Below are 15,146 nucleotides of genomic sequence, written 5' to 3'. Positions count from 1 at the left end.
CTTCTCCTGCGCAGCCTTATGAATTCATTAACTATTGTGCAACAGAAATACGATGGACAAGAACAAAGTGAACACACAGAGCGCTTCGTTCTTGTCTGTTGCACTTAAGTTAATCATGAATACACACAAACTCATCCAGTTTTCAGTTATAATGCCGGGCTTATGAGCCCGCCTGGGTCCTGGAATATCTGCATGGCTATGTACCCTGTAATTTAACTTCTGGCCATGTGCTTACAAGTCGCGTGTCAATCTCCTGATTTTCCTGACAATCTTGTGTGATGTGCAGGCCCATAGAGTTTCTCGTGAATCCATGCAGGGTGTTGTGCAGGGTGTAATCCGCACTGCAAGTGCTGCTTTGATTGCTTTTAGTTCAGCTTTTCTAGGTGTAGGGTGACCTGGAATGGTACTCACTTATATGGGGTTTAGTTTTATGTAGTGTCATACTACTGTTAAACTGCTATTGCCACATCAGTGTACTATGTGTGCCTGATGTTTGCTTGCATATTCATGATTAGCAACCTCCTCTCTGTGTCTGGCAGTTGCATATAGTCTCCTGGCCTAACTGTTTGCCCCCATATTTCACGGTATGGGCCTGTTGTGTTTCAAGTTCAGGTGCTCCCGACATTGTTTCTAAAGGGAGGGGTAGTCGTCCTTGCATCTCATATGCTAGCTGTCACAGTATCTTGGGACCAGGTTCTGAGCTCTTGAGGCAAGGAATTTGTGCCGCAGGCTGTAACTCTACTCTGTCTAGGTGCTTGTTCATTTGGTGTTTCTCATAGAAGTCTTCAAGCATGGTAAAGTCTGAAATACCTGTTACCCAATGCCTGTATTCGATGAGTTGTCTTTTTTGTGTGCTGCTGGTAATTCATACCGTACCATACCTCGGACACAAGCACAGCATCTGTGATTTTCCATAGTATCCACTCGTCCACCCCCCCTGATTTCAAGATTATTCTTTTCACCAGGTGTAGAATTTGCATCCAGGCACGGCATAATTCTTTCACCCACATGCTGGCTCTGCTGTCATGGTCTTACACTAGCTGAGGATTTGTGGATGTTGATTTGCAGGTATGTTTCTCCAGCTATTGGGAGCACAATGTGCAATCTGGAGCAGTTCTTGATTCTAGTCTTTTTTCCGACGTCGATGTAAGCCGACTTATCAGAAAGCGAGAGGCCAGACTGGCCAAGAAAGTCTGCAGTGTTGTCGAGGGCTTGTTGCATCATTCTTGATTTCTGTATAAGATAGCTTTCCCATGGACTGTAATACACCATAGGCTGTAGTGTTTCTTGTAGTATGCCTGTGTTGTTGGTGTGGGTGGGCCAAATGTACCTCCAACTCTCACCTGGAATTTTCTGTTTTTCAGAAAGTTACTGTTTAAGTGCTCTGCTAGAAATGTTGTTGCTGATCGTACCTCTTATTAGAGTAGCATGAGGTACTGCTGTTAAAAGCCTCTTCACTTTCTTCATTCTTTCATAAGCGGCTACACGCAATTACACAATGTCCTCCAATAATGTTTCTGCGGCTTATGGCCCACTCATATCTGCCAGAAGGGACAACCCTTGAAAAAGGTTTTCTTTGTGCTATGTGTGTGACGTAGTATGACATTTGACATGACATTTGTATGACATGACATTTATACATCTGTAGAACCAGCTTCCTGACAGAGTACTTGCTATACCTGATTATGCTTATTTGTGCAGTGCTGTTGAAAAATACATATTGATGCAATGAATATTTACTGGCTCGAATTATCACGAAAGATGGTTGGTTTACAATTCTGCCCTTTGCTTTCTATTGGTGTTAGATTTTGCATAAGCATGCCCCTCTATTCAATAGTATGTTGAAGTTTAAGGGTTCAATAAAAGGTGATGAACTAAATATAAGTACAAGAGCTTTTTTTTACCTATGACTCCCATCGAAATGCGACTTCCATGGCTGGCAAATCAACCCCTTGCCTTGTGTTAGCAGCAGAATGCTATAGCCACAGTGGCAGGTAAATAAAGTGAGGAACAATATTTTTGTCTATAGATTTTTTTTCTTGGCTGCATGTAAGTAAAATTTGGAATAAGTTTGTCATTGCAAGAAAGCCCAGTTTGTGGTCCTTTACTGAATAAACCACATATTGTGTATAGTTGAAATGGAGAAATTTGTTCTAAAATCCTCGGGTGATATGTTCTTGCAAGTAGCATGGTATTTCATCATTTACAGCAGGTATCGTTATATGGTTTACACACTATTATATGTGATCACGAACTTATTAGAAACATGTAAGGCATAAATGCTTCTGCACACTTGATCAGCTGTGAACGTGCAAGAACTGCTTGTACTGGTTGACTTCACTGCACAGTTTTGATTTACTTTTCTTCAGCGTGTCATTTTATACTGTTCTATATCCACAACAGGCCGTTTACCTGCTTTTCGCATTGTCGCACAAGTTTTACATGACGGTGCAGGAGGGTACGTTGTCACGGTGCCACTATAGCAAGCAAGTAATTTACTTAATCTACTAGCTGTAAAGTTAATTACCTTTAAAAGCAAGTGTTATTGCAGATGCAGTAAGGATACAAAGTCTGCAACATAGTTAATGTTTATTGGTTTCTGTGCAAGAAAAGGAAATTCTCCAGAGAAGAGGTGCAACTTAACGTGCATGTAATATTTATTCAAGCCACGGATTTAATGCTATTGTAGCAAATTCATTACGATAGCCTACAATTTGGGTCTGTCAAATTTAATAATAAACAAGCTTTCAAGATGCATCGGGAAATTCATGCTTGAAAACCGACAAGAAAATGCAACTGAACGGTACCGCGTTCAGCACAACGTTGAAACTTAGGGTACTTTGCTGTCTTGTCATTTGCCCTTACCGAGGTTGAAATAGTTGAAGCTGCTCCGTAAGCGCGATTTTTGCATGCTACTGAACAAAAGAAAATTGTGACGACCTCGTCGTCTGGTGGGGATCGAACGCCTCCTAGTACTGACAACTCGCAAAGGCGTACGTAGCAAACGTGAAAATGCACTTCATTTGCTGCGTAGCGTGTCAACAAACGCATAGAAACGGGAGAATGGAATCTGCAGGACCAGTTTTTTATTCTCCCTTCCCGTACGTACCGAATTCGGCAATCCACGTCTCCGGCATTGCATTTGGTGTGTGAGACGCCATTCTTTAAAACAAACCGGCGAAATAGCTCCGCGATAGTTCTCCGCGCAATTTCGACGGAAAATCGCAGCGATCGCTGCGACGGTGCGACTGTGCGACGAACCGGTTGGTCGCAGCCGAAAATCGGCGGGTCGGCACAGCGACTGCGATTTTCATCGCAAACGACGGAAATTTCACTTCCGGTGCGACGAAAATCGCATCATGTGAAAGAGGCTTCACGCGTTGTGTTGGCTAGCTAACTTAAATGACCCTTCAGGACGGCTGGCACGGTGGAGCCTGACTACAAGAATACGACATCACTGTAACATACAAGTCCGGACGAAAACACTCAGATGCCGATTGCCTATCACGCGCCCCCACTGACCCGCCGCCGGAAGATGACGAGGATGACGACGCCTTCCTTGGAATAATAAGGGCGGAAGACTTCGCCGAACAGCAACGAGGAGACCCGGAGCTAAAAGCCCCAGTCGAGTATTTGGAAGGTCACACCGACGTTGACCCTAGGGCATTTACGCGTGGATTGTCTTCGTTCACGCTTCAAAACAACCTACTCGTGAAGAAGAACTTCTCACCAGTCCGCGCCAACTACCTTCTTGTTGTTCCGTCGGCGCTGCGTCCAGAAGTACTGCACGCCCTACATGACGATCCGACCACTGGGCACCTCGGTTTCTCCCGGACGCTATCGAGGATACAAGAAAGGTATTACTGGCCGCGTCTGACCGCCGACGTCGCCCGTTACGTCAAGACATGCCGAGACTGTCAGCGACGCAAGACACCACCGACAAGGCCAGCGGGATTACTACAGCCGATCGAACCTCCTCGCCGACCATTCCAGCAGATCGGGATGGATTTGTTGGGGTCGTTTCCGACGTCAACATCCGGGAATAAGTGGATCGTCGTGGCGACAGACTATCTTACCCGCTTCGCTGAAACTAAAGGTCTACCAAAAGGCAGCGCAGCCGAAGTGGCGAATTTTTTCGTCGAGAACATCCTGCTGCGACATGGTGCCCCAGAAGTCCTCATCACCGATAGAGGAACGGCTTTTACAGCAGAGCTCATGCAAGCCATTCTGCAATACAGCCATACAAGTCACAGGAGGACAACTGCCTACCATCCGCAGACGAATGTTCTCACGGAGCGCCTGAACAAGACACGGTCCTGCCGTACGTAACACTCGCTTACAACACGGCGGTGCAAGAAACAACACAGATCACGCCATTTAAGCTGGTTTACGGCAGGAACCCGATGACGACGCTCGACGCCATGCTGCCGCACGTCACTGACGAGGAAAATCTTGACGTCGCTACCTATTTAGCTTGCCCGCCTGCGGATAAAGAACCAGCAGAGGACCGACAGCCGACACTACAACCTCCGACGACGCTTCGTCGAGTACCTGCCCGGCGACCGTGTATGGGTATAGACCCCGATACGCCGACGAGGACTCAGTGAGAAACTACTGCGACGCTATTTCGGACCCTACAAGGTCATCCGACGTATTGGCGCACTGGACTATGAGGTCGTGCCATACGGCATTTCGCATTCACAGCGGCGCCGCGCACGATCTGAAGTGGTCCACGTGGTGCGCCTTAAACCCTTTTACGGACGCTGACAAACTTCCTTATTTTGTTGTTTTCTTTGCTAGGAGTGCTTTTTTTTATTACTTTCGTTCGTTTGCAGCATCGGGTCGATACTTTTTTTAAGAGGGGGGTACTGGACACGTGTACTTATCTTTATTGGGCGACCACGTTTCGCCGCCTCACAAATGTTATCGCACAGCGCGGGACGCGCCTGCATGTATCCGAAGTTTCTGGAAAGTTATCGATGCTTCTATCCGCTGTCTGTTGTCGCCGAACCTTATGTTATCTGATTTCATCGCCTGACGCGAATGGTGTAGAACTTTGTGGAAGGCCACGGGTCCCAACGATTATTCTGGAACATTCCACGATTGATGTATAAAAGCCGACGCGCTTGACCCGCTGATCAGATTTTCGACGACCGCCGACCGTGTTCGCCGCTATCGTTGTGCTATAAGTGTAGCGTGTTTTTGTGGGCACAGGTTCGCCTAATAAATCTTAGTTTTGTCTTTCACAGTATTGCTACTGTGTTCTTCAACGTCACCGCCACGTGACAATATTCTGGCTCTTTAATCATTAGTCAATGTATCCCTATGCCATATGTTACCTTTACATTGCTGTAGCCGATTATTAAATACTCCTTTTGGAGCTGTTATGCTTAGTGCCCTTCTACTTGTTTGAAACGTCACTTAGGGGATCGAGTTAGAACTGGTGACTTGGTATTCAGGAATTGTTATCCATTTTTAAATGATCAAGTAAACGCAAGTTGTTTTCACTGAACAATAGTACCAGCAAATAAGTCGTGTGTAATATTTTGCTTTTTACTCATTAGTAAATGTATCCCTGTTCCACATCTCAAAGTTGCATGTGAGTGTCATATACTAGTCAGGATTTCTTATTATTATTGATGGCGGTGATAGCGGAGTCTCAAATTATGTCAGAGGGTCAACTGTGTATGTGCCATTGGATTTTAGTTTGCTTTCAATCTCGTACTTATTAATGCGAATAGCATCCATCCATCCATCCTTCCATCCATTCATCCATCCATGCGTCTTATATGACACACATGTGTGTTCAGCAAATTATAGCATTTACGTGTTGCCTGGTTTGTCTGTGGTTTTACAGCAAAATCTTGATTTAAAAAGAAATAGCCAGAAAGTAGCCAGGTAGCCAACTCAAAAAAATTCCCGCCACGAGCCTTTAAAAGCAGCCAATTTGGCGCAAGATAGCCAAACCTGGCAACCCTGCCGTGTAGCGACTTTCCTATCTTTCGTCTGATTGCATCGAACAGAATTCGCGTCTTGGATGTTATTGAATGCATTCACTCAGTGCGTGGGTTGCGTGGTTGCACTATTCCATAATAATAAAAAAAAATGTCATGAGGCATTTTCGTAGCACCCAGGTATATATAGCAGCTTCGACAGGATCAAAAGTTTGCAGATTGCTATAGGACACAGCCTACGGGAAAGCTTTGGTACGGTTCCCACTGCTAAGTGAGACTTTGCTTGCTCTGGAGGCGGCCGTTGTAAGGTAGAGTATATACGCTTCTCTTTTGCAGACACGTCCCATGTGTGGTGACGTGTTCTACACCGTCTGCCACCCGAGCTCCCAGCGAGAGTTCCACTTCCGTCGCTCGGTGAACGCTTGCGTCGAGACGGCCGCCGACGCCGTGCACACGTGCAACCGAGGCGCCAACAGGTTCGCCTCGATGACCCACTGCCGCCAAAGCTGCATGCGCGGGGGCCACCGCCCGGCCGAGGAGTGTTTCGGCAAGCCGCTATTCACCAGCTGTGCCAGGTGACATACACTATACTATATGCATGCCAGTCACGCTGTTAGTGCGACGCTAGCGTGTGGTTCGCGCTGAGTGCGCCTGGAATGAGGAAACTTTCAGTGGACTGCCGCCTCAGCGGCAGCGTTGGCTCAGTGGCAATGGCCTTGTGCCACCGAGCTCGAGGTTGCGGGTTCGATCCCAGCCGCGGTGGCCGCATTGCGATGGGTGCGGAATTAAAAAAAAAAAGAAAACCCACGCTTTTATCGCGCATTGAATGAATGTTTAAAGAAGCGCAGGTGGTCAAAATTACTCCTGAGTCCCTTGTACTATGGCGTACCCCATAATCAGATCGTACTTTTGGCGCGCAGAACCCCGGAGTGCAATTTTTTGAGTGTCACCTCGGTGGCTTCTACTGAGAGCGGAAATTTCGAACAGCAATCGAGTTCTCCTTAGATTAGAGAAATATCCTATTCAAGACATTTGATAGCTAATTTCTTCCCAATATTTTAGTATTGGCGTATTCGTCGAGTTACTAGACGAAGGGTGTCGGTAGATAACGGTCAAGCGCGCACAAACAAGGGCAAAGTGAGGTGTAGACAACACAAGCGCTTTGCGAAGGTTCTAGATACAGACACGAAGAAAGTGGGCCCGATGTATGTACTAGAAATGAAGCTCAAGAGCAACGACTTTTGGGTTAGTTGGTTACGCATAGCCGATCGTAGCAGATGGGCGTCAGGTCTGCAGAAACTGCCACTAAGAGCTTTCTTCCCCTCTTCATCCCCACAACATGGTATTTTGCTGCTGAAGTAAACCGTACCGTGCCATCATTGTATTGGGGGCGAGGACTTACACGGAGTCGCCATCTGTCGGAAGCGCCTCCTTTACGCAGAGTGAGGGATCACGCGGCGCGCTCCTCATAGGTTTCGCTTGCGGCGCTCGTTAAAAACACCGCGCGGCAGTCCCCCTGGACATTTTTGTAAGTACTCACAAAACGAGGGAAGTTTCTTTTACTGTCAAAATAATAAACTTGGGTAAACTAGAAGCACAGAATCGTTTACAGACGCTATCTCTTTACCGAACACGTACGGTGAATGCCACTGCGCGCGGTCGCCGCGATGGAGTCCCCCCAACGGCCTCCTTGCGTGAAAGGTAGGCAAACGTTGGAGCAAACTATGTAAAATATGCTCTTATGATGGGCTGTCTGTATAACCGAATAACAGAATGAAGCCTCAATGCAGCGATCGCACGGGCTCGCAGCGACCGACTGCGCCTCTGCATGCATGTCAACGCACAAGGTTTCGCTTTCGCTGCGAGCGCATTTTCGCACCGTGCCGTGAGCTTTAGGCCGCAGAATATGAGCACTTCACAGTACATAAGCAACCATAGTTGCGTGGACGCTATCAGAGCTGTACAAAAATAATTTCGTTATAGAGACTTCGACGACTACGGCGAATGTGATGTGCCGTCGCGACAATTCAATCTTTTTTTTTCTTCTAAATTCTTGGACGTTTCAGTATTATTTCTCAACTTGCGTACCAGTGTATGTTTATCGGTCTTCTCAGCGTGCGATTTCCCTGTGCTTCTTTTTTGTAATCCAGTAGATTAATTCATAACACGAACATGACGATATGCCATGCCTTATTTAAATGTGCTTCTTATCACTCCCTTTCGATTCTAGTGAACTTGCCAGTATCTAGCATCAACAAGTTCAAAGACCAAACCGTCCTGACACTAGCCGGGCAGCGGGCGCGGGCGAGCGTCTCAGTGCGCGTTTTCTGCTAGTCACCGAACAACGCAGTCCCGACGCAGTAGGAGAAACCTTCCTCGCTTCTGCGCTTGCTGCGTACCCGAGTGGTAGCCGATGGCCGTTTACCGGTTCTAAGTTTCGCGAGCCAAGCTTTACGCAGATTCTTCTCCTGCGGCTACGTGTGAATAAGGATGTCACCGGGCTCCGTTTCGTACGTCCGGTAATGCGGCATCGAGCCTACCATGCTGCACGCTTCCAAAGGCAGCCACTACCTATTATAGTGCTTTAAAATGTTGTCAAGCAGACACCCAAGGCGAGAAAGTCTCACCTCGTAATCAGAACCGCAGCGCAGGTGGGACATTAAACTTTCGTTTTCAGCTCGCTTCGGCGCTTCCGAAGCAGCCATGGAAGCAGCCGACGCGGCTGCTGTGTCCACATGATCCCTTATGCCACATCACGCCGACGGTGGCGCCAGTTTTTGCAGTGGTGGAGCTCACCCCCAATATATTCGTTGATCACAAAAAAAAAAAAAAAAAAAGAAAATGCATGTCGCCGACTGTCCGCTCGATTCACTTAGCTGCTGTGAGCCGACCATAAAAATTGGCGAACAGTCAGATTTGAGTCATTTGAACGCTGTCCAGTCGAATGGACTTCCAAATAGCTTTGATGTTTTGAAGAAAATAATTATCTTTTTTTTTTTGAGCTTGCCCGTCATCGGTATCTTACTTTGTACAGGGCAAGTATAAAGTGATAAATAGCTTGTATTTACCTTTCTTTCATTCTTTATGCTTTGTGGCACATTCTATCGAATACAAGAAATAATAATAAACACGAAAATAAAATAAAGATGAATCGGAAAATACTTGGTGTTCACTTTGATAAGCGAAGACAAGTTTTTTTTTTCTACAGCCTAGTTTGATTTGCAAGTTTCTTCATACGAACCCTCCTCGTTACTACTTTGCCCCCATTAGCACGCTGTCAGGTTTCATGTTCTCTTCCCACCGTAATCAGAATTGCTGCACATCGTCGCTACAGTTATTTTTACAACCTGCCAGCTCATGACATTGCGTAAATATTCGATGGTTTGGTAAGAGAAAATACAAAACAAACAAATCAGCAGCCAATTGCTGTTTCCTGACAGTAACGACTATGCAAAGCAAGCACAGGCAAGCGACGTAATCACATCACATGTTTCACGGCTTAGTCCCGAGGTAAGCTACGATGAACACCGAACACGTGCTGCACATGCTGTCGTGGTTGATAAAAAAAATGAAATTGTGGGAGTTTACGTGCCGAAACCAAAACATGATTGCGAGGCACGCCGTAATCGGAGACACCGGATTAAATTTGATCCCGTGGACAACATGCACCGAATTTAACATGCACCAAATGTTCAACGCACGAGCGCTTTTGCGTTTAGCCCCAATCAAAATGCGAAAACAGCAGAGACTCGTTGAAGAACGAAAGAAACTGTTACTCACTGGCTCGAAAGAGTGAAATATATGTAAAAAAATAGAAAAGTTAAATAAACACACAATACTATTACCATTACTGATATCATGTAAAATACGTGGACCCGATATAAGACCATATCAACTGAGAGTAAGGAACCTGTTAAAAAAAAAAGGAATTGCACGATTGCACAACCAAGTGAAATAAGACCGTCATTTAATGGAAGTCATAACCCCGCCGGCGTTGCTTAGTGGCTGTGGTGATGGGTTGCTGAGCACCAGGTCGCGGGATTGAATCCCGGCCACGGCAGCCGCATTTCGATGGAGGTGAAGTGCGAAGACACCCGTGTACTTAGTACGTTAAAGAGCCCCACGTGGTCAAAATATTTCCGGACTTCCCCACTACGGAGTGCCTCATAATCAGATCGTGGCTTTGGCACGTAAAACCCCGTAATTTAATTTGATTTTTAACAGAATTCATAGGACAGTAAACGCTAGCACCCTGCGTGCAATTGAACTTGATTGGTAGCACTGCGCGGAATCCGCCTTTTTTTCATGGCGCGACGGGGCATGCGCCCTGCCCCAGAGGATTAGTCGCGAAACGTTCTGGGAGGGACGCTCGCGCCTCAGCGTGGCCTGATGTCGGGGGAAAGTACTCCGAAAAAAACAAAAAGGGCGCACGGATGCGCACTGCAGCGAACCCTTGAGCAGTGCAACGCGTTGGTTTGAACTCCACTGGTCCACAGCTCTACGTCTGTGCAGTGCCGAAAACGTGCGTAGCGTAAGACCGCAACTCCACTTTAAAACAGGAAGCGGCGAGGGCTTCGTCCGGACTGCATCGTGAACCATGTAGTCGCCGCCTTCCATTGACGGCTATCAAGTTTATCGATAAACCCTCGCGCTACACTTGGGCGACACTTCAGAGACATCACACTGGTGTCCCAGTCTTCTTGCGGCGTCGGGCCTCTCTTGCTGGTGGTGGCAGCCGTGTGCCTGACTTCACGTGCTCGTTTATGGCGTGGTCACGCTGGGTCGACGAAACCGACAAGACGCTGACGTCTGCCATTGGCCGACAATTCAGCGCTGTGTCACTGAGACCATTTGATCATAATAGGCCGGCAACGACGCAACCGACGGGTGCGATATGTCATATAGCGCGACTGGCTTTCTTCTGGACGACGGCGCCGACAAAATCAGCGTGCCGACCATGATCTGTCGACCGAATCCCACGCGATCGGCCGTCGAACCGACAACGCCATAGCTGCAGCGCATTCCCTTCTATATATAATTATTCGCACTCAAAATGCGTCAACGTGCCTTTGAAGTTGAAATGCACAAGCTTCAGTCCTCTCAGGGCGTGCACACGAAGTTTAAGCCAATGTTTATCCTATTTACAGAAGTTCGGTTTAGTCCTGCAGGCCCCGTCAAGTTCGGACACCCGCTACCGATGGACATGAACTTAAGAAGATAGCAGTAAGGGCTAAAGAAACCGCTCTTTTAGTTAAGCTGTGGCCTTATAGCGATTCGATATCAACTACTCTTCACTTCGCTTGGCACGTACACAATATGCGGCAAATGGCGACACAGCGCTGTGCCAACATCTGTATGTGCGTACGTCACCGTTCCCGAAGGCTGCCAGTCGCATTCTTTATTCTTTATTCAATGAAGCGCTACGTAGATGAGTGGGTGTGTACGTGTTGTTACGCTGACGCATTTATTAATTCGAAAGGTGCACTGTTTACCTCTGCGTGAAACAGGAAACAACGAGGCGCTGTATTCGCTACAGCAGCAAAAAAAAAACCGCCATGCTCGGTTACCAACGGTGTCAGCGATGGCATCCGCGTTTTCGCGAGGTAACTACACGGCCTGTAGGTGAGGGCTTATGCCGAGCACAGTTTCATTCATTCAAATAACTTTATTCGGTGCCCTGCGATTTGGTGGGGTGGGCCTGGACCCCGCCTGCGTTTCGGCCGAGGGTTGTTTCTCTAGTAATGCTTTATGGCAGGCGCAAGCTGTAAGTATGAAGTTAAACAAAAGCGAGAATCAGTAATAACAGCTCGTAATACGTGTGTCTGGATCACAGTTGCCATTGCTTAAGTGGCTCGGCCGCTCATACTGACTCGTCTCAGGGTGGAACAACGTATATGCGCAGCTCATATGCACAGAAATCTATGTTTTGCTACGTTTTCACATTATTTCATATAAGTGATGCGGATCCGCTTCTACGCTATCCGACGCTAACAACGGTCGGTGGCTGTAGATGTCGATGAAAACAAATGCACCGCTTTCACAAATCCGACGCCGAAGGCTGCGCTCGAAGGCTTCTTGAATATGCGAAATGTTTAATGAAAGTGCAGAAGGAATACAAAAACCGAAGTGCGGGCGCTGACATCAGCGACGACAAACTCCAAGGCAGCCGCGTCGGCGGGCGGGACTCAGCGTGCTTTTATCGGCCGCACTGTTAGTAAAACAACGTACCTGTTCACCCACTAGTCTACAGGTGAACGACATGCTGCCCAGGAGAAGCCATTAATAAATAATCGCGATCCTCGAGACGCACAACTGACGCACACTCAACATGGGCGCAGGTATACAAATCAACCGGCCTAAGACCCGGCATCCTTCCAAAACGTTTCCAGCAGCGTGCGCCAGAGGGCAGCGCAGTAATATAAAAAAAAGGCGGATGCGCAGGGCTGGAAAGCCTCGCCAGGCTTGATTGCTGCTTATCTGGCCGTGTCACGTTGTTCTTGAAATAGAAATACACAAATTCCTTATCCGCAGCATCTGCGTGGAGTCAACAGAAAATGAAGCAGAGCAAACCACTGATCAGTATTTATTGAGAGAGAGAGAGAGAGAGAGAGAGAGAGAGAGAGAGAGAGAGAGAGAGAGAGATGCATAGAAAGGCAGGAAGGTTAACCAGAGGTAGTTCCGGTTGGCCACCCTGCACGGGGGAAGCGTTAAGGGGGATAGAAAGAGAATGGAAGGGGGAGATTCAGTATTTAATGAAACGTAAGTTGCGCTGCGGTGAGGGCTACATTTCATGATGAATTTCAATACTCTAATAAACAAAAAAAAAGAGGAATGAATTTGGGAGGAAAGACAACTTCCCGCCGGTTGAAGCAGGACTGAAAGCATCTTTGAGACGCCTGTAATGCTGTAATTGAACTACATGTACACGGCCACCACTCCAATCACTGTCTTGTGGATAAACGTAGCTCATAAAACATACAACTACCACAACCAGGTACTAGGGGTGTTAGCCAGTGCCACTTCCGTTCGTGGCGGCGGATGCAAAAGATCCGTGCAACCGCTAATGTCACGCGATGCGCGATCTTGGGAGCAACTTGCCATCGCTTGCCGGTTCACGTAGTTGGTAACATACGTTGGCCCGCTCGGTTCCTCATTGTCACCGGCATGTCGTATCCTCAGTTGCGCGTAACGCATGTCCACGCGTCTGCGAGAAACCTCGAAGCCCCGGCTATGCGTGCTTGCGACACCGTTCGAGCGGACGCAGCCGTGCAAAGTGCATGGGGAGTTGAGCCTCCATACTTCGCATTCACTGCATGGTGGTGCAGGCAGGACGTGCTGTCCAGTTGGTGGTTCTTCGAGGGCCGGAAATGCGTCCCCTGGAACTTCCCGTCGGGCGGATGTCCGGCCGACGACAGCGCCGTCTTCCGTTCGGCTCAGGAGTGCAGGGCGCAGTGCGTGGTGGGAGGACTCGGGCGTTCCCCGTGCCGTCCTCCCCGATCGGTCGCCTGCGAGGGCCGCCACCTGAAGTACCCCTTCTTTGCTGACCTGTCCGCGACGGACGGTCGCATGCGGTGCCTGCGCTCGTCGCCCGATGTGCTCCGGGATCGCCGGTGCCTGACTGGGGCAAATCGGTTTCGCACCCGTGAAGCGTGCGTAGGCGCGTGCAAAAACAGGCCGACCGGCTGAGCAAGGGCTGAGCAGCCCATTGTGTTCTCTTAGAATATAAGGTTTGCAACGTGTGCGCTGGCCTCGAGCGTCTCTGGTGAGAGCAGCACTAATTCGGTCGGGGTTTCTTTGGAACAGGAAACTTAATAGGTTTACTTACAAAAAAATTCTTTAAGTAAGTACATGTTTCACTACGAAATAGTTAAAAACAACTTGTGACGGGCTTTGCGTTGTCAGTCTATTCCATTGAATTGACGAAGACACCGTCCACAACGACAGCGTATCACCCTCGTGTCTTCGTCAGCCCCCACCTTCACTACCACTGTATACGGCTTGCGTCGCAGAAACGAGACCCAGCAGACAACTTTGTTTTGCAAAAGAATTTGGTATACAAAAACACGCCGATGCTATACACAATCCGAGATATATTTTCTCGGTCAATACATTACTAGCCCTTTATTAATGCTTCACCTATTGCCACGAAATTTTAGGCGATGACTACGCGCGGTCAAACTTGCATTTCTACACTACATGCTGGGCAGCTGGCCCATAATACTGCCTTGCGTATCATCCGGTTATAGGTTTATAGGCAGGCATAATTCTGTGCGATTGGTTTGGCCTTTTTGTGATATACCAGTAAGAAAAATCTCCTGCGGTAGTATCATTGAGTCTCGTACACTTAGAGAGTGAAAAAGGATAAATGAAAGGCAAGGAGGTTAACCAGGAGTGAGCTTGCTTGGCTACCCTGCACCGGGAGATGAAAATGTGGAGGGAAAGATTAACAGTAGAAGAGAAAGTCCGCTGCGGATATCGCCGACGTAGTAACAGTTTTGTGCTCTATATCACAGATGGTCCTCAGTCCGGATTATAGACGGCCATTCAAACCGGCAGCCTTCAAAAATCGCAGCAGCGCTTTTGTAGCCTCTTGTAACTGCGATGTGTGAAGCCATGGTCCCAAGATCCTGTGCAAGATGAATGGTTTTCTATCCAACTGATTTGGAACTTTGTAGACGTCATGTCTTCCATATTGAAAATATGGGCAGTGGCACAGGAGGTGTTTTATAGTCTCCTCGACAACGCAGGCATTCCACTCGGCGCTCTCGGCCATTCCAATCGAACATGCATATGCATTGGTGAATGCAACGCCCAGGCGTAAGCGGCACAGTGTTGTTTCCTGGCGAGGCTAGAAATGAAATAGACTTCATACTCTGCGCTAACCCTGGCATCATACAAGATTTGGACATGCTCGGCAAGGTGCGCTGCAGTGACCATAGGACGGTAAGAACTCGAATTAGCCTAGACTTGAGGAGCGAACGGAAGAAACTGGTACATAAGAAGCCAATGAATGAGTTAGCGGTAAGAGGGAAAATAGAGGAGTTCCGCATCAAGCTACAGAACAGGTATTCGGCTTTCAACTCAGGAAGAGGGCCTTAGTGTTGAAGATATGAACGACAATGTTATGGGCCTCATTAAGGAGTGTGCAATATAAGTCCGTGATAACTCCATTGGACAGGATACCAGTAAGCT

General features: G+C 47.8%; 2 protein-coding genes across 2 annotated transcripts in view; one reads left to right on the top strand and one right to left on the bottom strand.

Annotated features, from left to right (window-relative positions):
- Positions 1 to 13,836, top strand: part of LOC142576415 (uncharacterized) — a 31,268-nt gene extending 17,432 nt beyond the window's left edge. The window contains exons 2-3 of the mRNA XM_075686546.1: positions 6,291 to 6,529; positions 13,280 to 13,836. Of these exons, the coding sequence (XP_075542661.1) occupies positions 6,291 to 6,529; positions 13,280 to 13,640 (600 nt within the window). The 3' untranslated portion in view covers positions 13,641 to 13,836. The remainder of the gene's footprint in view (positions 1 to 6,290; positions 6,530 to 13,279) is intronic.
- LOC142576414 (neprilysin-1-like) overlaps positions 1 to 15,146 on the bottom strand; it is an 85,093-nt gene that overhangs the window by 12,586 nt on the left and 57,361 nt on the right. The window lies entirely within an intron of this gene.

This window comes from Dermacentor variabilis, chromosome 3 (genome assembly GCF_050947875.1).
Source record: "Dermacentor variabilis isolate Ectoservices chromosome 3, ASM5094787v1, whole genome shotgun sequence".
NCBI lineage: Eukaryota > Metazoa > Arthropoda > Arachnida > Ixodida > Ixodidae > Dermacentor > Dermacentor variabilis.
The sequence above is the reverse complement of the archived record's forward strand: the minus strand, read 5'-3'. Positions and strand labels throughout refer to the sequence as shown.